The following is a 23,916-nucleotide window of genomic DNA, read 5'->3' as shown; positions in this document are numbered from 1 at the left end:
TTTTCCAATAATCTGGGGTACCTGGGTGGCTCAGTGGGTTAAGCCTCTGCCTTTGGCTCAGGTCATGATCTCCAGGTCCTGGGATCGAGCCCCACATCAGGCTCTCTGCTCAGTGGGGAACCTGCTTCTCCCTCTCTCTCTGTGCCTGCCTCTCTGCCTACTTGTGATCTCTCTCTGTGTCAAATAAATAAAATCTTTTAAAAAAATTTTTTCCCAATAATCTTCCTATTTTTAGCACCCATTCAGCACCCACTGTCACTTCCAGAAATACATGGTGCTTTTGGTTTCTGCATCTTGCAGCATAGATCAGTTTGCTGGGTTCCCTGCCCATGGGCTTAGATTTCTGCATCTTCTGCTCAGCTGAATCAGCTCCACAGGCCCTTCGACCTTCCTGTTTCTGAAATAGTGTTGGTATTTTGTGTATTATCATCCCCTCTCACTTCCCTTATTTGTTTAGGTTTATTCCTTTCTTATTTCTTTACTTTCCTTTTTTAGTGTTGTTTTGTGAGAATGGGGTGATGAATGTGTGTGTTTAATCCACCATGTTTAATTGGAAGTCCTTAGAGCATCTTTTTACCAATCAGGTTTTTCTTTCCCTTTCTTCCCTTTATTGCCCATAGACAATCTCTAAAGTTCTACTCAGGGCACTTGGCTGGCTTGGTCAGTAAAGCTTGCAACTCTTAATCTCAGGGTTGTAAGCTCGAGCCCCACATTGGGTGTAGAGATTACTTAAAAGTAAAATCTTTTTAAAAAATTAATAAATTTCTATTCAGAGGAATAAATAAAGTAAGAATTAGAACTTTCAGGTGTTGATGAGGATCAAATACTTCCTGGAACACTGAAAATAGTCTACACAGTCTTTGCAAGCAAGCATGATTTTGAGGCCATAACACTCCACTTGAAGCTCCCCATCCAAATATGTCCTCGTGTTAGCAAGTAGCATTACTGGAAACACTTTGTTTTTGTCTAATGTAGCAACAAGAAGGAATTTATTAATATGTAGACTCACCCACCTTCAGAAGGTGACTCCTCTCAGAAGATTTTTATACCCAGAATGTGAACAAATGTGTCCACCTAGAGGGAAATTCACTTACAAAGCATGACTGTTCAAGGCTTAAGCTTGTACTTCTTTCCATAGGCTTACTAGGTATCAAATATGGGGGGTGGGGTGGGGTGGGGGTGGAGAACAGCATTACTTTTTCCTGGTCTTTTTTTCTTTTTTCCCTAGACTTTCCTACTCATTGTCTTCCAGCCGTAATCACACCACCAAATAAGCATCTTCTTTGAATAATTAGGACTCAAGCTTATTGGACATTAAAGATGTCACCAATGAATCCATGTCAATAAAATATAAACATCTCATTTCCACTCAACCAGTATTACTATACTTACTATTTGATTTGACGTGACTTTGACATGAATTTTATAAAATTCACTTGACTAGAATCTTGCCTGGATTCCAGTCAGGATGATTGAGAAATAACTTCCAGAAACAAATTAAAAAGTGTTTGCCAAGTGTGTGTTATTACATGACTGTAGTTTTTTATTGTTTAAAGAGTGGTTTATATGAAAAGAATAATTTGCCTAGTAGAATAAAGTGTTCTTCAGTGTGGTTTGTATGAGGATAATTTCCATTTTTGGTAAGTTGTTTTAGTGGTGTTGTCTTGTAACTTGACCATAGTTTTATCTAATTCTGGCCTTTATGGTTTTTCTTCTGCTTAGGCATAATGACATCAATAGAAAAATGAAGAAATCCTACAGCATAAAGCACAATGCTGAGCCAGAGTCAAAAGAACTCTTCTTGTAAATCGTTTTTTTCTTCTCTCTCATTGCTGCCCTTTGGACACTATTGGAAATTTCTGGACTATCCACTGTGGAAATAGAATCATGAGAAAAATGCCTCACCAGCAGAAGAACAATATCAGGATGCCTTAAATTTATAGTGGTAGACTATATAATGCACATTTTGGGGTGATATTTGTATATATAACTTGTTTCTCAAGAGATGCCATTTAAAAGCATGATTGGGCCAATGTATGTTTTTTAAGATTGGATTGGTACGTCCACCAAGCCACTGGCCCCATCTTGTCTTTCATCAGTTGCATGAGTGTTTGCTAATGTTGACTGAACTTTCCTAGTAAAATGGGCAGTTTGGGCTCAGCTCCTCAGTGAGACCAGGTCAGTGGTATTGTTTTCTGTCAAGGGTGGTTTTTTTTTTTTTTTTTTCTGTCATTTCTACTTTTTGTATAAAGGAAATAAAACAATGTTAACAGCACCTAGAAGCTTGGGGCACCTATTTTGTAATAAGCCTGTGATGTTCTGCTTTCTAAGGGACCTTGAGAGTATTTTGATTGCTGATATTTTATTTCAGGAACAAACTGCCTGTTTTAGCTATTTTCCCATAGGGGTGAAATAAAACATTCTAGTTTTCATTAAGTACTAAAGGATCAGACAAGTATATAAAGTAAGTCAATTCCTTCTGTCTTCTCAAATCCCAGCGTTGACATGGGAAAATACTAATGACAGCTAAGGATTCAGCCCCTGCTTGGGTCACTTTTTCTGTCTAGAACACATTATGAGACCTGTCTAATCCCTTTAGGAGACAGTGTGGAGCCTGAGTTTATAACAACCCTATTGTTGATACAGCTCTTTCAGTCCATGTAAGCAGTAAGTTCCAGATGGTTTCGTCCTATCATGTAAAAATATATTTCTGCTGCAACTTCAAGAGTTTTATTTTCAAAGTGTTGGCATGGCCCATAAGAGGCCTGTCAAATTTTAGTCTGGAAGTTGAGTGTGTGCTTCCCAGTAGGAGGGAGCCCTATATGTTATTCACAGTTACAAGCAGTGTTCCAGCCATCAGATATGGGCCATTCTGTATCTTGGTTGACACAAGAGGCCAAGGTACTAAGTTAGGAGGTAATCTTAGATATATGGGTAACAAACCTGGCCTGACAAACTTGGGCTTGACAAGATGCAATGAGGTATAGAAGAAGGACCTTTTAGGTACCAGTCACACTTACATAGTTATATTCCTACAACCAATTTATAGCTTAGCAAATTAAAGTTCAGAAAGCTTTCAGTCCTACGTCCAAAGTAATACAACTTGTAAACAGCAGACTTGGCTCTGGCCCAGCTTTGCTCATTATTCCCACTGGACTAGTACACAGGGATCCTGAGTTGTGTTGGCTCTACTTCTGGATGGGTCTTGGGGAAGAAACACTGCATCCTCAATCAACCTGGAAAAGGGCAAGACTGGCCTGCATGCACATCTAGGAGGTGAGTTCCTTCCGACCTACAGAGCAACATGTCTAGGAATTCAACCAAATAGTTCTGTCATTGCTTGGGTCCTCTGAGTTCTTGTCATTATAGCCTAGTGTCCTTCATAGCTCTGAGTTGCTCATGTGGTTTTTTTCCTCAAATGAGAGTCCCTATTCTGATCTTGGCCCCTTGGCCTCAGGGATCCTCTCTACTTCTTCACATTTTATTGTGGGGTCCTAGGTTTGCAATTCTAATATAGAATATATGGCCAGCACATGTGGAGATTCTCGTGATTTCTGCTTGGTACACATGAGCCAAGTTTTGGATTTCATTCTAGAATGGGGCTTGCAAGGGAAAGGGACCCAGAGAATTCTCTTTCTGTTCCCCAGAAGCCCCAGCTTTGTTCTTAGACAGACTGGGTTTTTAAACTTAAAAGTTGAAGGGGGGAACATTCTGTAGAGATTTTTATGAGCCAGACACAGAGTTCCCAATTCAATGTAGCAGAGAAAACCAAGAGTTTGAAAACAAGAGATGCTACCTTGACCAAGAAAACTGGCAATTCAATTGTTTATGGACACAAGCACTTCAGACACCAGAGTATTAAACCCTGAAGACCAAAGATTAAATTTAAAAAAAAGGCAAAATAGGAAAATCAAGTAGATTCAGATGAGCCAAACTGCCGACATAATGCATTCTGTGTTTATTGATGTTGTTAGCACACTAAAAATGCTGATCCTTAAATCACACATGTATACCATCTTTACCATCCAAGTTCTTTATGAAATGGATAAATTACGCTTGCTTGAAATAAATAGAAATGATGTGTTCCTTACCACAAGCTCAGTTGTGTGCAGAATTTATAAAATGAAACACAGACTTATTTCTTCACAGAAATGGAGACACACATGTTAAAGAAAGAGAGAGTGTTTCCTTGAAGTTAGCGGAACTTTGGGGCCCCCCGCCCCCTCTCCCTCCCACTGGGCTAGTAAAATGAGTGAAGCTCTATCTGCCTGCCTAATTACATGCAGCAGAGCTGGAAACTCAGCCCCACTGTAAAAAACTCTCTCAGCATCTGTCAGCGTCTTTTAAAGACTGGCTGCTTTTATGTCACTAAAGGGACTCATGTTGCCGAAGTTCAACCCATCAAATTAAGAACGTTTCTTAGAAAAGATAACAAGATACCAAACCTTCACCACTTTGAATGGATTGAATGCCCATTCCGTAGTCTCATAAAACATTAGTACCATGACCTCAACTCTAAGAAGAAACTTCTAGATGGGCATCGTGGGGTTAGGAGTAGGATGAGGACTCTCAAAGGTATCTATCTTCAAGTAAATACTGAAATTAATTTTTTTCTCAGAATATTTGCAGGCAACATACTGGATGGTATAGGCTTAAGGAAATAACTACAAAATATTTAAATAATACCCCGAAAGACCCCCTGATAATGGAATGGGTTAAATGTTATCTCTCCAGGAGCCACCTATGTACATAATCTGAGTTAAGCTAATAAAGCCAAGTAAGAATAAGGAATCCATAGCAACGGAGTTAATACCATTTCCCCACATGAAAATGGAGTTCATGCTATCTATTGCCTTGGAACTCTCATTTGTTGATGGGTCTCTCTATAAGTCCCATGTTATCTCCAGTTTTATTTCCCTTTATTCTCCATTGCATAGTTCAGTGTAACTTTTTGAGTGCCTGATTCCTGTCTACTAATGAGATCCTACATTCTTTGAGCTCCACAAGAACCTCTGATGTCTCTCAGAGATGGTGATTAGTAAGTATCTACCAGCAATTTTTGTTAGTGTTTTTCAACTTCTGCTACCCTTATATCCATCTTAGTTTCTTCTTCTTTCTTCCCCATTCTTCTTCCATCGCTTCTCCCTCCTCCTCTTTTTCTCTCTGTCCTTCCTTCCCTTCCTCTCTTTCCTCTGCTGACATCTCTGCTCTCCATTTTCCCCCTTTGTCTGCCTAGGTTCCCAAGATCTGGAAAACCCCTTTTATGGGCTTTCCTTGGAAGAAGCCTGGCAAAGGAACTGCAGTGAGTATGAAGTGTGCTGAACCCATATTTACAATGAAAAGTAAATTCTCTCTTCCTTCTTGCCACAGCATGTGAATAGAACGGCATCTTTCTATATGCTGATGTGGTCATCAGACTCTGATTGAGCCCATACCAAGAATGGGGCCTCATGCTAGGCACTGTCTTGGAATAAAACCCCCCAGAAGTTGGTATTAACCATGGTGGGGGCGCACAAGGATATGTAAGGGACACATGGACACATGGGGAAAAGTAATTGGTTCAGAGCTTATGGTTCTCAAATATTGCTATACATTAGAATCATCTGGGGTAGCTTTTAAAAAAACTGATGTCCAGGGACATCTGGATGGCTCTGTCAGTTAAGCATCTGACTCTCAATTTCAGCTCAGGCGTGATCTCCTGGTCACGGGGTCAAGCCCCACATTGGGCTCTGTGTTCAGTGCAGAGTCTGATTGGGATTTTCCCTCTTCCTTTGCCTTCCCTCCCTGCTAAAAAAAAAATTAAAAACCTGATGCCCACACCAAACCTATAATAAATCTAACTCTCTGGGTAGAACCCAGAGAGAAGTATTTGTAAAAACTTTCCCCACAATTCCAATCATGAAGGTGTGGCCAGAGAACATTAGTATGGGCATCAGCTGGGAGCATATCAGAAACTCAGAATCATGTGACATTCACCGTGGGCCCTATTTCTAATTTTGTGAGGCTGTGAACTGTCTATCAGAATAATGTTTGAGAAGACAGTTTGACAGAAAAAAACCCTTCCTCAAAGAAAGGGGAAGAATGATGAGCCCCTGCACCTAGGTCTAAATATAAAGAGGGTATTAGGTGTTTTCAGGAAATACCACTGGCAGCGTCATATTCTTCTGTTTCACTAAGCAGTATCCATAAGTTTAATGTGTATATATGGAAATCCTACTCCATACTAGAATTTCATATGCAGAAAGTTCAAAATCATATAATTATAGAAACTGAGGCTTCTTTTCTGGATGAGAGGGGTAGAAGAAATCACAATTTTTCAAGAAAGGATTGGGCCATTGCACTTTTTAAACCATACTGGGGGGCGCTTTTCCATTGTTTTCAAAGTTCTCTAAAGTCTGGATGTATGAAATCAAATCATCGGAAAGCTACCCATCTGGCAGGGGCATAAGGAAGACAAAAGCACAGCCAAGCAAAGACTGAAACCCATCCCAAAACCACTCCTCAACCACCACTGCGGGGCTTCCCATATATGCCACCAGGACACACGACTTCATGATTTTATGACGTGAGGACACAGTGCAGTGCTATATTGTACGCCAAAGACGCTCCTTTGTTTACACAACACACACACAGACACACACGAACACATACACTGCGAATGACTACCACGTGCACAGCTCTGTCCCAAGGGGCAGAAAGGCAAGCATAAATCTGGGGTAATGAATGCATATTGCTCTTGATGAAATGTGGAGAGTCTGAGTTCAACAGGAGAAATCTGGAAAGCAGAGCTCTCTGTTACGATGCTGCGCCCCTAGTTGCATGAATATTTTATAACTGTATTTGTTTTCTTTCTATGGCGTCTGTTTCATGCCGTCCTTCAGCTCATGAGGACCAAGGGAGGAAGGATTTCATTTCTATGACTCGTGCCCGGCCGTGCTGGTTGTCTTATCAGTCAACAGGCTTTCTCTCTTTGTTCCCAATTAAGTGCAGCCAGCTAAATGTTCTCAGATAAAACGACTTTCCTAGGAGTCCCGGAAACTAGGTACAGTCACGTGACTCGGCTCTGGCCAATGGGAAGCCGGTAGCGCTCTTACAGCGCTTCCGGAAGTGTTGGGGAGGAGGAAGCGTGCCTGGCCTTCCTGGTTTGCTGCGCGTGCTTTCCGCTCTAGGACACAGCAGTGACTCCTGCAGCCAGAAGCCCGGAAGTGACCTGCCAAAAAGGGACTCAAAGAGAAGAGAAAGAACCCGGCTCATGAGCCGCTGCGTCGGCTTATGGACCGTCCCTCCAAATTCCGGAAGTGAGTCAGATAAGCTCTTCACCGACTAGGTCCCTGGTTGTAGCCGCCCTCGGGTAGGAGCGGCCGAAGAGAAAACCGAACGGGGCGGGGGTGCTCATCCTACAGAAGAAAGCGCATCCATCCAGGCTGTGGGAATAAAGCCGCATGTCACAAAGACCGGGAGGTCTGGGAGATTATTTTAGTCATGCTTCAGGAGTAAAGTGTGTTCTGCTAGTTCGGGACATGGCGCCTAGAAAAATCCCCGATCCGTTGTGAGGGACCACCTTCAAAAGTCTGGGACATAGCCCCCCTCATTGGCGGCGGCTGGCCCAGAGCCCTGACGTGGTAGCTTCCTCAGGGAATACTCCTGAGGACATCGCCTCAGAAGGACAGCTTGGATCCAGTGAGTGGTGGGGTCGAGGGTCCCAGCCCCTCCCCCAACGAGAGGCACCTCCAGAAAGGCACGCCCGGTCCAGTGCTCCCGCTGGCTTTCACTTCACTTCCTCCTCCACTTTGTCTTGCGCCCCTCCTCTGCCTCCCTTCTGCTCCGCTCCCCTCCTCTTGTCTTCCTCAGGAACTGACCCCGGGAGCCATCTGTTAGTAACCTTCCTACACACTAATCTCCAGTCAGGTTTGTCTCCCCAGGGAGCTTTGAGAGCACATTAGCCTAGGCCAGTCTCGAGGAATCTCAGAATACAATAGCAGCTCCTTTCATTGTGTCTCGTGCTTCAGTAGATGGGTAAACCAGAGGATTTTTCCTTGGGAACGCTTGTTTGGGTCTTAGCAGGGTCAATTTTAGATCATTGCATGTGTATGGAATTTATTACGATAAAGGCCCAGTGTCAAATTGAGATCTAACTGTTGGGACCCAGCTGTTGGGCCAAATTAAAAAAGAATACAGCCAAGGTTATATTCTCTCTCTCTTTTTTTTTTTTTTTTACATTTTTAAAAAAATTTTTATAAACATATATTTTTATCCCTAGGGGTACAGGTATATGAATCACCAGGTTTACACACTTCACAGCAGTCACCATAGCACATACCCTCCTCAATGTCCATAACCCCACCACCCTTCTCCCAACCCCCATCTTTCCAGCAACCTTCAGTTTGTTTTGTGAGATTAAGAGTCACTTATGGTTTGTCTCCCTCCCGATCCCATCTAGTTTCTTCTCCTACCCCCCTAACTCCCCAGGTTGCATCACCACTTCCTCATATCAGGGAGATCATATGATAGTTGTCTTTCTCCGCTTGACTTATTTCGCTAAGCATGATACGCTCTAGTTCCATCCATGTTGTCGTAAATGGCAAGATTTCATTTCTTTTGATGGCTGCATAGTATTCCATTGTGTATATATACCACATCTTCTTGATCCATTCATCTGTTGATGGACATCTAGGTTCTTTCCATAGTTTGGCTATTGTGGACATTGCTGCTATAAACATTCGGGTGCACATTCCCCTTCGGGTCACTACGTTTGTATCTTTAGGGTAAATACCCAATAGTGCAATTGCTGGGTCATAGGGCAGTTCTATTTTCAACATTTTGAGGAACCTCCATGCTGTTTTCCAGAGTGGTTGCACCAACTTGCATTCCCACCAACAGTGTAGGAGGGTTCCCCTTTCTCCGCATCCTCACCAGCATCTGTCATTTCCTGACTTGTTGATTTTAGCCATTCTGACTGGTGTGAGGTGGTATCTCATTGTGGTTTTTATTTGTACTTCCCTGATGCTGAGTGATATGGAGCACTTTTTCATGTGTCTGTTGGCCATCTGTTTGTCTTCTTTGCAGAAATGTCTGTTCATGTCTTCTGCCCATTTCTTGATTGGATTCTTTGTTCTTTGGGTGTTGAGTTTGATAAGTTCCTTATAGATTTTGGCCACTAGCCCTTTATCTGATAGGTTGTTTGCAAATATCTTCTCCCATTCTGTCAGTTGTCTTTTGGTTTTGTTAACTGTTTCCTTTGCTGTGCAAAAGCTTCTGATCTTGATAAAATATTCTCTTTTAATACAACTTCATTTGTTTGCTAATAATCTCATATTGCTACTTAGCCCGTGGGCATTACAAACTGGATCCCACCATTCCGAGGGTCCCTTCTATAGGGTACAGGCCCAGACATCATCCTTCAACTTCATTTCCCTGCTGGGGGCTGAACTCCATCCTAAATCCCCAAAGAAATGCCATCTCTGAACTATGACATTTATCAAAAATCAATATAAGAAATGACCATACAGAAAAAAGAAGTTTCTATTATTTTTTAAGGTTGTTTTTTTTTATAAAATTGAAACCATCGTATATTTTATATTTTTATAAATATAACTTTTATATTTTAAAAGTCAATGGCTTTATAAGGGACCATAAAAGAAATTCTTAAAGTTAGTGCTAGGGGGGAAAAATAATCTGCTTGTACAGAAAAGCTGGCATGCTTCTTTTTACTAGCTAATAAGAACCTTATATAACTTGTGTTTTCCTTTTTGTCTTGCCTGCCAGGAAAAGGTCAAGAGTAAGGTTTGTATTCAATCTCAGTAGCAATCCTTAGCTTCATTTTTTTGTAGCTGTACCCAGGCCAACTTCACCTTCTTTCTTTGTCCTTATTTCCTCATACTTTGTTTTTTTAAATAAAAATATATGACAGATAGCATCATATAAATTGACAACATTGTATATATTGATTCTTTTTCTTGGTTGAAATACATCTGAGTCTTCTATTATAAGTGACTGCTAATACTGAAAAGTAAATGGGCTGAAATACATATGTTTCTTTGGGTTTTTTTTCCCCCACTTACCCCACTGACTGCTCATTCCCTTTATTTACCTGATGTGAAAACCCAAAACAACTATGTATGCAAGAGAATACTGATTCAAAGTATAAGACAATAGTTAGCTTCAAATTGTGCATTATCTTTCAAGGATGGGACAAGTCATAGAGACACATATGTAAAGTGCAAGACAGATATAATATAGGGGTGGGGGCTTAGGAGACAGTGTTGTTGAGAGGAGGGAGGAATCCCTTTGACTTTGGCTGAGGCCAGGCAGGTGTCCTGTAAGGTCTGCATTTAATAAAGGCAGACATATGAACTCAGGTACAGTGGTTGGCTACCCCAGTCCCCAGGTAATGCTATTATAAAAAGGAGCCTCCCAGATCTGCACACAACATCACGTATCCACAGGACTGGTAGCCTACAATTGGTAGTAGTTGGACTGGTCCAACTCTGAGAATCTCGTATAATGTTCAGTCTGCCCTGAACTTGACCGAGCAGGGTTTTCTCACCCATAAACAAGTGAGCAGAGATTGAGAAATGAGTCCTCTGTATAATCCCACTTGTCTTCTTGCTCTAGCCCAGATGCAGGGCCATGGTCCTAGACCCTTAGAACCTTCACCATGACCTTGCCTGTGTCGGCACCATGGGTCCCTCCTTGTGGCTGTGAAGTTAGTCTTGCTGAGCTGTCTTGAGAAGATTCTATGGGACGCACCTCCCACTTCATTGTGGTGCTCACCCCAGGGCCACACTTCTCCCCAGGTTTTCTTGGACAATGAGCACAGCAGGGGTATTAGCTGGGGGACTCTTCTAAGGGATGGTGGTGGCCTGGGACTCCCCTTTATCTTGGCACCATTTTCTCCACAATATGGCATATTCTGAGAGTTCCTGTATGATTCCCCTCTGCCCTTCCCTCTTTCCTTCCCCTGTGTCAGCCCTGCACCCCAGTCTGAAGGTTTACCCTGCCACCTCCTGCCCCTCCCCCTTTATTTTTCAGATAGTCATGTTCCTCAAGGAACCTCTTGCACATCTAATCCCATTTTGGTGGCTGCTTCTCAGATGACCTTAAGGGACAAACTCCTTGACCTTCCTCCTATGTCTTCCTCCTTTTACTTCGCCTTGCACTCCATCCCAAGTTCAGTTTCCTCTTGGCTGCAGCACTCAGCATGGGCTATCCTCCTCTCTTTGCCCCACTAGGCAAGGGGAGGTGAGGATGGGGCCTAGGACCTTACAGTTGGAGGTAGGTAGGGCAACAGGTCTTCTCATAGCAAAGATGAATGGTGCTACTATGGATATTGCCCGTAACTTACGTCCTGATTTCCTTCCATAACTTGAGTTACATCACAAAAAGCCATATTCTGTTCTTTAGGCCCCATAAGATCCAGACAGAAGGACAAGGTCTTGGCTAGGTGGGAGAAAGAGTGGGGCCAGTGGGGCAGAGAGAGGTGGTATATGATGGAGGAAAACTCATCCTACTACACAGGTAGAGCGTGATATCTGAGTTTGAAGAAAATTAGAGTTTATGAGAGGTGAAGAGAACTTTTGTTTTACATAAAGCTCCTCTCCCCAGTGATTTTTGGTGGTTCTTTTCACTTCTATTGCTCGTTGCTCAAACAATCTTGTTTTTCAGAGGCACCTGGGTGGCTCAGTTGGTTCAGTGTCTGACTCGTGATTTCAGCTCAGGTCATGATCGTGTGGTCCTAAGATCAAGCTCTGAGTTCTGGGCATGGAGTTTGCTTAAGATTCTCCCTCCCCTTCAGTCTCTGCTTCTCCCCCTGCTCACTTGCACGATCACACACACACACACACACACACACTCTCTCTCTCTCTCTCTCTCTCTCTCCTTCTCTGAAATAAATAAATAAATAAACTCTTTTAAAAAAATCTAATCTTGTTTTCAGAGGTGACTAACTCACACTCCCTTCCCTCACCTCCAGTTTCTCCTTCACATCATCTGTCTCCCTATGTAGGTTAATTAGCACCAAGAACACATAAGCAAATTACTAAAATTACTTATCTCTATAGGATTTATTTCCCTTGCATTCATCTCTATTGAAAGACATGTATTTTTAAACATAAACATATTTAAAATTTTCATAAACTTGCTACAGGCAGTAAACTGCAGGTACAGGGAGTAAATATTTGGTAGACTTGCAGAGTTGCTGGTCCTTCCTTATGTTACTGATGGAGGCTGCCTCTCCCAACCCACATGCAAGATGTAGAGAGTCTCAGCCGGTTTCCAAAACCTATAGAGACTGCAAGGAGAAAAGCTCCATTCTGTTTGTTCCTTATCTCAACAGATGCCTGGCATCCTGGCTGCAGACTTCCAGGTTTATCTGGATTTGCACACACGTCTGTGAAAAAAATCCTGTGATGTCACATTCCCAACCCTTGCTGGATTGTCATGATAAGTCTCCAACAGAAGCCATTTATCCTTAAGTTTCAGAGTGGTCAGGAGAGGATGGAAAGCCCTTCTTTCTGCTTGCATCTACAAAAGCAACTTTCCAAGGGAATTCTGAACCATGCTTTCTTCCCACACTGACATCATGACAATTAAGAAAAATCACACCTCTGATTTCTAGCGCCATTTTGCTAGAATTCATCTCGGCCCAGTGAACCCTTAAAAATACTTTATTTGAATATCCTTCAGCCTCCTTCTAGACAAGTTTCAAAGGCTGAGCTTCCTCTCCCATGCCCCTTCTGTTTTCCAGACACACCACAGCCTGTATGACACAAAATGTGCAGCAACAGAATTTCTGGATTGGCTACCTAATTAAATAAATCTCCTTGCCCGGAGCAAACAAAGTTAAAATAACATTGAGGTCCGTCTCTCTGCCCACAAAAGAGAAGAAAATTAAAAACCAGGGCTGCAAATGTCTTCTCTTGCACAATGTGTAGTGCAGAAAGTCCTGTCAGATGAAGTTTCAGACATGGACTAGCATTTTCCAAAACACAAGTTCAAACCCCACAGTCTCCTTAAACGTTGCAGGTCTGGCTGATGTTCGTTCCTGGAAGATTGTACCCGTAGAAACCATCACCACAGAAGTGGCTCTGCCAACATGACCTGTGATTAAATCTTCTTATTGGAAGGTAAGAGCACCATTTCTTCTGCTTTTTAGTACTAAACACCTGGAAAGGAAAAGCATGGTACTCTGAGGAGAGACCTGAGAGGTCGGCCACCTGCCAGCACTTGTGAGAAGGGTCACTATGTTTCTTAACTGTACAGAGAAAGAGAGCTCACCATACCTCTAGGGAACTTTACAGAGTTAAGTGAACGGCAGTCATCTCTTCTTCTCCTTCTTTCTACTCATTTGAGTGGGGCTGCCTTCTGAGAAAAGCTCCCATTCAGACTGACCTGGTTGGCCATGACAGGCACCCAATACAGTGCAAAGAGAGAAAGAGGGAGAAAGAATCAGCTCCAGAAGGAGATCATTGGAAGAGAGAAATTAGACACCACTTTAAGTGCCAGGTCTAAGCATCAGCAGTTCATTTTTCAACTATAAAAGTACTAAAATATATCCCCTCAGGAAGCCATGTTTTGCTAGCATATATGGGGGTCAGTCAGATGAGAACCACTTTAAAGGTAATAAATGGCTCATATTCCTCTTGACCCAGGTAATAAATAATCGTGAAGGACAGACTTCTTGGTGTTGTACATCATTTTGTTGGTGTGTTTGTAATAATTGAATGTTGAAGGCATCACAGCTACCTAGCCAATTCCTACTGACAGATTTGTACCCAACAGCCAGCTCTATCAGACCCCTGTGACAGATCCTGTTGAAGGACATTAGGAGAGCTAGCATCTAGTGTAGGTATACCCCTTTGCCTCCCAGTGACACAAAAATCTATTAAGCTGGAATTAACCTGGTTTGTTTGCATATTAGTGTGCGACATCGAGTATGGCTTGTTAACATGGTTTCCCATATTTTCTGGGCATGAGTGTTTATGGGAAAAACTTGAGATGTGTACAAGGCTTTGGACATGTGACTCACATAAACTGGAATAAGAGCATTGTTGCTAAAACCTAGGGTTTGCTTTGAAGCCTCATCACAGTGTTCCTGGGAAACCATTAAGCAAAATGCCCTGAAGGATAGGAAAAAACTGCATTGAGCAATAAAATGTCAACAAACGACAGAATTTGAACATCAAGCACTTTAATCTAAACATGCCCTTCTCTCCTTTCACTTGGCAGGGGTTTGGTTTTTAAAAAGTAATAAACTCTAGCCCTCCAGCTGACCTGAGGATGTGTTTAAGAAATCCAACCCTAGAGCCAGAAGCATTATGACCTTTAATGTGGACTCCCCACCTCAGGAAAACTGTAGAATCAGAAATCTAAACAGAAAAGGAGAACAGAAATCTATGTCTCAGTTGTCTCTGTTTTGGACTTTTTTTTTTTTTTTAAGAGGGTACACAACAAAACTTCCAGCCAGAAGGAACAATCTTAAATCTGTTTAAACAGGTGTCTGGTACTTGGTGTCTCACAAAGAGCAAATTAATATAACCATAGCACAATGTAAGAAGGATATGAACAAGGAAAATGTATCCACAAGCCTGTGTAACCTTATAAACCCAGGCCAGAGACAGTTTGGTCTCCGAACAGAACTGCAGTCAAGAAAACAGCTTCCTACAACCAAAAGTAATTTCAGTAACTCAAACCCCTTCTTTAGGTTCCCTGGGAACCATAAAGGGAATCCAGATCCAAAGACCATATGTATTCAAATCTCTTTTCTTCTTCTTCCTGTCTCCCTCACATTGGTGCCAGTGCAGAGCCCTTCCATTCACAATTCCCCAAAATTGCTCTCAACACATCATTCTCCTCTTTCTGTCTGTCCTCACTATTTTCTGTATCGCTTCAGCATGCATATGAACTTTACCTCTCCTGTAGCAGAAAAAAAAAAAAAAATTCCTCTTTGTAGGAAGAAAAATAATAGGGAGATTGATCTGGTAATTAGAGAATTCTCTTTGGCTGGCTAGGGGAGGGGAAGAGACAGCAATCATGCCACATTCAAAATTTGATCCTAACATAACTGCCATGAGTTAAAAACTGCTGGTAGGGGAGGGCTGTATCTTCAGTAAACCAAGACCCAGAAAATCTGAGAGCCGTGATGTGGGTACATTACATTTGCATAGTATTAGAGATAATGTTTGCCTAGAAAAACTCATGTGTATTAAAGCACAGAGAAGACAATCTCTGTTCTCTAACTCTGAAGAACAGATTTTTGTTTCAGAAGGACAAATCTGATAGGTTACCAGTTGGAGCTCTAGAATTTCTTAGAGAATGAAGTGCAAGGAGGTGTCCTGTGCACTGGGAAAGGTCACATGGTTTGGTAAGCCAGGGTTTGCCTGCATATGACTGGTGTGAGCTTTCTCGTAGGTTCTGTCCTACCAGATCAGGGGTGATGAACCCAAATCCTCTAAGAGTCAAGCCATGTCCTAATCAAGAGGTACAGACTAAGAACTATGACAACATGGAAAGAGACTGCCCTATCTAAAGTAATTACTCCTTTCCCACTAAGTCTTATCATGTAGGAATGTTGGTTTAGTGTTGCCAGATTCCCACTTAACCAGGAGAACCTGAAAATCCAGATGTGGATATAAGACCTTTCCCCTGCAATCTTGGATGTTGGCAGTTGACTATTTTTCACCTCTGTGAATGCCAAATTGCTGTGCCTGAGGGCTGATGCAGCCCACAGACCACATCAACTCTGTAGGAAAAAATGAACCATGCAAAAAATACAGGCTCAGGTCCAAGAAGTCAGTATCAAAATGGGAAAGTGCCTTGAAAGTGGATCCCCATATATATCAATGCCACTTTTAGAAAACTATACAATGAAAAAAATCTCTTAGTTACACAAAAGCTACTATATGAGGATATTTATCACAACAATATGTAACTGAAAAAAATGGGAACAACTAAGTTATCCAAAAATAGAGGCCTAGTTTAAATAAATTTTGTACAAAGATCTGTAATGTACTAAATTGCATGAAAAATGATATTGCAGAAAATGATCAGAAAGGTGTTCTTGATTTACTGTTAAGTCTGAAAGCAGGTTACAGATAGAATATAATGCCATTTCTTTTTATTCTTATATGTTTGTGTGTGTATATTCTGTTTAAAGAAGAAACTACAAAGGGAATGAGAAAAAAAGCTTTATTTTTACCTTTTAAAGTGAGGGGTGTCTGGGTGGCTCAGTTGGTTAAGTGTCTGCCGTCGGCTCAGGTCATGATCTCAGGGTCCTGGGACCGAACCCTGCATTGGGCTCCCTGTGCAGTGGGGAGCCTGCTTCTCCTTCTGCCTGCCACTCCAACTGCTTGTGCTGGTTCACTCTCAAATAAATAAAATCTTTAAAAAGAAAAGAAAAGAAAAACAGTGAAAACACGGTATATCAGCATCTGTGGAATGCAGCAGCAACAATGCCAAGTGACAAACGTTTAGATTTTAATGCTTATATTAGAAAAGAAGTTTAAAATCATTTATATAAGTTTCCACATTAAGAAGCTATAAAAAGAGAAGCATTTAAACCCGAGGTAAATAGAAGGAGTAAAATAATGAATAAGAACAGAAATCTAATATTTTAAAAATAAAAAATACAAATATAATTATATCAATAAAAATGTATTTGAAATTTTAAAAAAGACCAGAAATCAATGAAAAAAAAATAAACCATAGATAAAAATCTATTGGAGGGAAAATCTAGATATTGGAAAAGATTTGTAAAATTGGTAAATGCCAGGCTGATCAAGAAAAAAATTTTTTAAAAATCTATATCAGCAATGAAATAGTCATTTTCACTATAGATCCTATGGCCAATTAAAATGATAATAGAATACTGTGAAGAATTCTTTGACAATAAATTTGACAACTTTACAAAAAATGAACACATTTCTTAGAAGACATAAATTGCCAAAATTGACACAATAAGAAACAGAAAATCTGAATAACCATATTTATATCATAGAATCCTATATCTAACATATAAACTGAACTAATGATTTTTTTAAAACTTTAGGTAAACTTCAGATAAAAATAGCTTCACTGGTTAACTCTATCACACATTTCAGAAATGATGCTGATTTCATAGAAACTCAGAAAATCAAGGTGGAGAGAATATTTCCTAATTTATTTTACTTCCCTGGTTTTAAAACCAGATAAATACATAAAAAGAAAAAAATGTAGATAAATATTCCTTGTGAAAATAGAAGCCAAAAATCTTTAATAAAAATTTAGCAAACTGAAGTTGGCACTACAGAGAATAATACATACTTACCAAGTGGGGTTTATTTCAGGGCCACAAGGTTGTTTTTTATAATTTTAAAATCTTTCAATAGGATATACCACAATAAGACAATAAAATAGAAAAGCATATGATTATGTTAACAGATACAGTAGAAGCATTTGACAAAACTTAATATCCATTTGTGAGTAAAACTTTTAACCATCAGGGCAAAAAGAAACATTTTTAACCAGATAAGCATGTTAGAAAAGCGTACATTCTACATAATGGCAAAAATTTTTATGGTTTTCCTTGAGATTAAGATGAGGAATAAAGCAAGGATGTGCCATCTAATCGCTATAATTTAAATTGTAATGGAATTCCTGGCCAGTGTATTAATGCAAGCAAGAGCAATAAAGTGCCTGCAACTTGGAAAAGAATAAAGTTGTCATTATTCAGAGATGACATGATGATTTACAAAGAAAATCCTAAAGAATCTACAAAGTAACCTACTAGAATTAATCAGTGAATTTTTAAAAATTAATTTTATTTAATTTTTACAGTGTTCTGAGATTCATTGTTTATGCACCACACCCAGTGCTCCATGCAATACGAGCCTTCCATAATACCCACCACTAGGTTCACCCAACCCCTCACCTCCTCCTCTCCAAAACCCTCAGTTTGTTTCTAAGAGTTCACAGTTTCTCATGGTTTGTTTCCCCCTCTGATTTCCCCCAACTTACTTCTCCGCTCCATCTCCCCATGTCTTTCGTGTTATTCTACTTGTTATGCTCCACAAGTAAGTGAAACCACATGATAATCGACTTTCTCTGCTTGACTTTCTTCACTCAGCATAATCTCCTCCAGTCCCATCCATGTTGATACAAAAGTTGGGTATTCATCCTTTCTGATGGAGGCATAATACTCCATTGTATATATGGACCATATCTTATTTATCCATTTGTCTGTTGAAGGGCATCTTGGCTCTTTCCACAGTTTGGTGATTGTGGCCATTGCAGCTATGAACATTGGGCTACAGATGTCCCTTCTTTTCCCTACATCTGTATCTTTGGGGTAAATATCCAGTAGTGCAATTGCAGGGTCATAGGGAAGCTCTATTTTTAATTTCTTAAGGAATCTCCACACTGTTTTCCAAAGTGGCTGCACCAAATTGCATTCCCAACGAACAGTGGAAGAGGGTTCCCCTTTCCCCACATCCTCTCCAACACTTGTATCCTGTCCTGTTAATTTTGGCCATTCTAACTGGTGCAAGGTCATATCTCAGTGAGGTTTTGATTTGAATTTTCCTGATGGCTAATGATGATGAACATTTTTTCATGTGTCTATTAGCCATTTGTATGTCTTCTTTGGAGGATTGTCTGTTCATATCTTCTGCCCATTTTTTGATGTGATTATCTGTATTTTGGGTGTTGAGTTTGAGGAATTCTTTATAAATCTTGGATATCAGCCCTTTGTCTATAGTGTCATTTGCAAATATGTTCTCCAATTCTGTGGGTTGCCTCTTTGTTTTGTGGACTGTTTCCTTTGCTGTGCAGAAGCTGTTTTCTTGATGAAGTCCCAGTAGTTCATTTTTGCTTTTATTTCCTTTGCTGTTGGAGACATGTCTTGAAAGAAGTTGCTGTGGCTGATGTCGAAGAGGTTACTACCTATTTTCTCCTCTAGGATTTTGATAGTTTCCTGCCTCACATTGAGGTCTTCCATTTTGAGTTTATCTTTGTGTATGGTTTAATAGAATGGTCGAGTTTCATTCTTCTATACATAGCTGTCCAGTTTTCCCAGCACCATTTATTGAAGAGACTGTCGTTTTTCCATTGGATATTTTTTCCTACTTTGTCAAAGATTATTTGACCATAGAGTTGAGGGTCCATATCTGGACTCTCTGTTCCACTGGTCTGTGTGTCTGTTTTTGTGCCAGTACTATGCTGTCTTGGTGATCACAGCTTTGTAGTAAAGCCAGAATTACCCTTATCCCCAAACCCAAAGACCCCATCAAAAAGGAAAATTTCAGACTAATATCCCTGATGAATATGGATGCCAAGATTCTCAATAAGATCCTAGCTAATAGGATCCAATAGTACATTAAAAAGATTATCCGCCATGACTGGTGGGATTTATCCCTGGGATGCAAGGGTGGTTCAACATTCTCAAATAAGTCATGATAGAACAAATCAACAGGAGAAGAGAGAAGAGCCACATGGTCCTCTCAATTGATGCAGAAAAAGCATTTGACAAAATACAGCATCCGTTCCTGATTAAAAGTCTTCAGAGTATAGGGGTAGTGGGAACATTACTCAACTTCATAAAATATATCTATGAAAAACCCACAGTGAATATCATCCTCAATGGGGAAAAGCTGATCACCTTCCCTTTGAGATCAGGAACATGACAAGGATGCCCACTCTCACCACTCTTGTTCAACATAGTATCAGAAGTCCTAGCAACAGCAATCAGACAACAAAGAGAAATAAAAGGTGTTCAGATTGGCAAAGAAGAAGTCAAACTCTGTTTCTTCACAGATGACATGATACTTTATATGGAAAACCCAAAGATTCCATCCCAAACTACTAGAACTCATACAGCAATTCAGTAATATGTCAGGATACAAACTCAATGTGCAGAAATCAGTTTCTTTCTTATACACTAACAATGAAAATACAGAAAGGGAAATTGATTCAGAAAGGGAGAGTTGATTCCATTTACTATAGCACCAAGAATCATAAGATACGTGGGAAAAAATCTAACCAAAGAGGTAAAGGATCTGTACTTGAGGAACTATAGAACACTCATGAAAGAAACTGAAGAAGTCACAAAAAGATGGAAGAGCATTCCAAGTTCCTGGATCAGAAGAATAAACATCGTTAAAATGTCTGTACCGCCTAGAGCAATCTATACTTTCAGTGCCATCCCGATCGAAATTCCCTCAGCATTTTTCAAAGTGCTGGAGCAAACAATCCTAAAATGTGTATGGAACCAGAAGAGACCCTGAATTGCTAAGGAAATGTTGAAAAAGAAAAATAAAGCTTGGGGCATCATGTTGCCTGATTTCAAGCTTAAATCAGTGAATTTTGCATGGTCTTAGTATGCAAGGTCAAACCACAAAAATAAATTGCATTTCTATGTCTTAGCAGTGAATAATTGCAAAGTAAAAATTTGAAAATATTTTATAATAGCATCAAGAACAAGATACTACTTAGAAAAAATTGAACAAATGCATGTAAGACTTTTACACTGAAAACTACAAAACATTGCTGAGAGAAATTGAAGACCTAAAAACACAGGAATAAACTTTGTTCACAGATTTAAAAATTCAATATTGCTAACATATCTGTTGTCCCAAATTGGCCTGTTGTTTCTATACAATCCCAATGAAATATCTGAAAGGAGTTTAGATTTTCAGAAATTACATATTGATTTCAAAATATAGCAATGTCTGAGTGGCTCAGTCAGTTAAGCATCTGCCTGTGGCTCAGGTCATGATCCCAGGGTCCTGTGATCAAGCCTCACATCAGACTCTCCTTTCAGCCCGGGGTCTGCTTGAGATTCTTTCTCTCCCTCTCCCTCTGCCCCACTCCTCTGCTTGTGCTCTCTCTCTCAAATAAATACATAAAATCTTAAAAAAGAAAAAAATCCACTTAAGACTGTCCCACTCCTGCGCCACAGCTGGTCAAGACCTCTTGCATCTGGCAGTCTGCCCCTTGCAGACCTCCTGGAGAGATTTCCCGTATTTTCTAGGGATCAGCACATACATCCTCCAGCCCTTGTCTACTCCCCTAGAGGAGGCCTTTATATAGGAAGTGATCTCCGGTCTGGCTAGCTGGGCCTCACAGTCACCTGGGGTATCCATTAAAAAAATGCAGGTTCCTGGGTCCTATTCCTGCAAAGTCTGACCATAGGTCTACTTTAAATACAAGATAAATGATACGGTGCTGTCCCGTGTTCACTGCTCATGCTCCCAGTTGCACTAGATTTGAGTCGCTGTTGCAGGCTCCGCAGAAACTCACTTCCCCCTTGTGTCCGGGCTGGCCCTACTGGACATTGGCCTCACTTTTTAATAACAGCCCCTCTCAAACTTCACCATCTTAGGGGACAAAATGATGTCATTCTGATCATTTATACAGCAAATTATGAGGGCTCCGAGACAAATTAACAGCTCAGTGTTTTCATAGGATCCTCACCCCTCAGTAACCCCAAAACTCTCCAGGGTAGGCACTTACATGGGCGCAGGAATCATCAGCAGCTGCTTGTCAGGACATTGGGAACTCACACTTACCCCTGAGATCCTGGATTAAGGATAAAATCCTTTAATGGCGCAGTGAAAATGAGGGTCTCTGCTCTGGCTCCATGTCAAGGTGACCCTAAGGGAGTCTTACTATTCAACTGTTGTGTTAAATCAGAGGACGTTTTTCTGCAGTCTGTGCCATAAGACCCCGGTTAGAAAATTGCTTTGTCTGAAAACCTTTATTTGCTAGTCTGGTCTGATTAGAAAAGTCTCAAAAGATTATACCTACAAACCCATGGGTATTGAGATAAGCATGCATGAGGCTGCGCACTTGGGATTTCTACCAAAGCGAGGTTTTGTTTGCTGTCTCCTAGCCTCCAGGGTAACCTGACAGAGAAACAGGGTGTGTGTGTGAGTTGGGCGGGGAGGGCGGTGTGCACGCAGGTGCGTATGTGTGTACACAGAAGAACATGTCTGAGACTACAGTTTTTATCCCTCCATTTCAGGTCCTAGAAGACCATGTAAGAAGACGACACTGGACCATTTGTTTCAAACTGTAGATGTTCTGTGGGCCTCGTGGTCACTGTTCTAGAAGTGTTTTTCATCATTTGGGCTGCCATCAGCACCCAGGAGATGGGAACTCTAGCTGGATGACAAGGCAACAAGACAAATCTCTGTGCGGAGCAGTAGAGCGGTCAAGGAGAGGAATGATTTAGAAGGCAAATGGCAGCACAAGGAAACTCAATAGCTAGAGTCCAATAACTGGGGTGAAAAGTGGACTCAGAAAGGAAGGGGTGGGTTGGAATGCAGAATGTAGGCTTGACCTTCTCTGCAGCTTTGCCTGGGGCCCTGGTGACAGCTCTTCACTCTCCAACTTCTCTACACGCTTGCCAACAGGGCGCTTTGGAAAGTACAGAGCACACCTTCCGTGATTTCTCCTAGTTTCCACTATTGAAACACTCTGACTCCTTATTATGTTTTTCTTATTCTTTCCAGTGGAAAAGAAAAAAGGGACAAGCCTACCCCTTTGCTAAACATTCTGTCTTGTCCGTAGGCTCTTGACAGAATTCCCCCTAGTTTAGGATCTTCTAGGAATCCCCAAGGGATCCTGTTTTACCAAATTGATGACGCTTGTGGGATTTTATAGACCCATACAATTTTAGAACTAGAGAGGATACTGGAAATTTTGTAATCCCAACTCGTAATTTGAGGCATTTAGTTATTTATGCAAAAATATAGATTGCTATCCCCCCCTACTATGGAGCCTGAGACTTGCCCTCAAATACCTCCATGCCCCTTGTTTTCCCTTCTAACTGGTGGCTCTGAATTGCCCTTAATGTGGGGCTGTAAGTCCTTTAGGTAACTGCGTGCCATATTCCTTATCTTAATTCCTTGCTCTGTTCCTCAGTTCATCTGCTTTGGACTCTAGAGATAGGTCCTAGGCATACAGTCATACAGATGAACATCCTGCTCTAGGTGAGTTCGTATTCTAGTGGATAAAACAGTCAACAAAACTAAATATACATGTGCTATCACATCAGAAACTGATGATAAAAGAAAATCAGAGGATCATGATTGAGAGGCTGGCAGTGTGCTTAGAAGGAGGGGATAGGAAAAACCTCCCCATTTTGGTGACACTTGAATAGACACATAGGTGAAGTAAGAGAATGAACCCCATGGAAATCTGGGACCAGTATTCCAGGCCCCAAAAAACTCTGAAGAAACAGCAAGATCCTCCCTAGAGCCAGAGAGTGAACGAGGCAGATAGGAGGTAACGTCAGAGAAAAAAGAGGACAGATCATGTGCAGGTGTAGGGTCTGGAAGGCAACAGAGGGATAACAAGTGGTTTTCCAAGGGCAAAGGTGCGATTTGTCCTGCCCCTACTGGACCAAAGGTAACTTTTTTTTTTTTTTTTTTTAAGATTTATTTATTTATTTGACAGAGAGATCACCAGTAGGCAGAGAGGTGGGTGTCCCGTGGCGGGCCAACTGGGCATAATGAACTAGTAAAACTGGCATGCCTTAACATGGGTCGCTATCCAGATTGCAGTTCACACTAGTAAAATATAAATAGGTCCTGTTTTTTCCACAAAGTAGACAGCTTCTCAAGTGAACTTTCAAAGTCCCTCCTCCTGAAGGTCTGCCTGCCCAGTACCGCTGCCCAAGAGTGCTGCTCCCTGAGAATAAGTGATTATTTTTTTTTTATCTGAAGCTTAGATAATTTAATATGCTTCCCAAGAAATTAGTTCAGAATGGGAAAATTCCTAGACTGTTAGGAATAAGTAAAAAAAGGAAAAGAAGTAATTTTGTGTACTTCACATGTGATCAAGTCTTAATGGAACACTAAGAAAGAGAGGTACGCCTCTTATTAACAAAAAACCAGTATCTCCTCACCCCTGTTGCATAAAGATTAAACAGATACACAAAGC

The 23,916-nt window shown here is 41.0% G+C and overlaps 1 protein-coding gene and 1 long non-coding RNA gene across 6 annotated transcripts in view; both read left to right on the top strand.

Moving 5' to 3' along the window:
- Window positions 1-2,275, top strand: part of SNCAIP (synuclein alpha interacting protein) — a 156,224-nt gene extending 153,949 nt beyond the window's left edge. For all 5 annotated transcript variants that reach the window (XM_059175749.1, XM_059175751.1, XM_059175752.1 and 2 more), the window contains one exon: window positions 1,723-2,275. In XM_059175749.1, the coding sequence (XP_059031732.1) occupies window positions 1,723-1,807 (85 nt within the window). In that variant the 3' untranslated portion in view covers window positions 1,808-2,275. The remainder of the gene's footprint in view (window positions 1-1,722) is intronic.
- A 4,856-nt stretch (window positions 2,276-7,131) lies between these two features.
- LOC131831422 (uncharacterized) lies at window positions 7,132-22,505 on the top strand. Its single transcript, XR_009353645.1, has 3 exons — window positions 7,132-7,298; window positions 13,024-13,124; window positions 21,995-22,505. It is a non-coding gene; the product is annotated as an uncharacterized LOC131831422 (long non-coding RNA).
- The last annotated feature ends 1,411 nt before the right edge of the window (window positions 22,506-23,916 follow it).

Source organism: Mustela lutreola, chromosome 5, assembly GCF_030435805.1.
Source record: "Mustela lutreola isolate mMusLut2 chromosome 5, mMusLut2.pri, whole genome shotgun sequence".
NCBI lineage: Eukaryota > Metazoa > Chordata > Mammalia > Carnivora > Mustelidae > Mustela > Mustela lutreola.
This window is presented reverse-complemented; position numbering and strand designations above follow the sequence as displayed.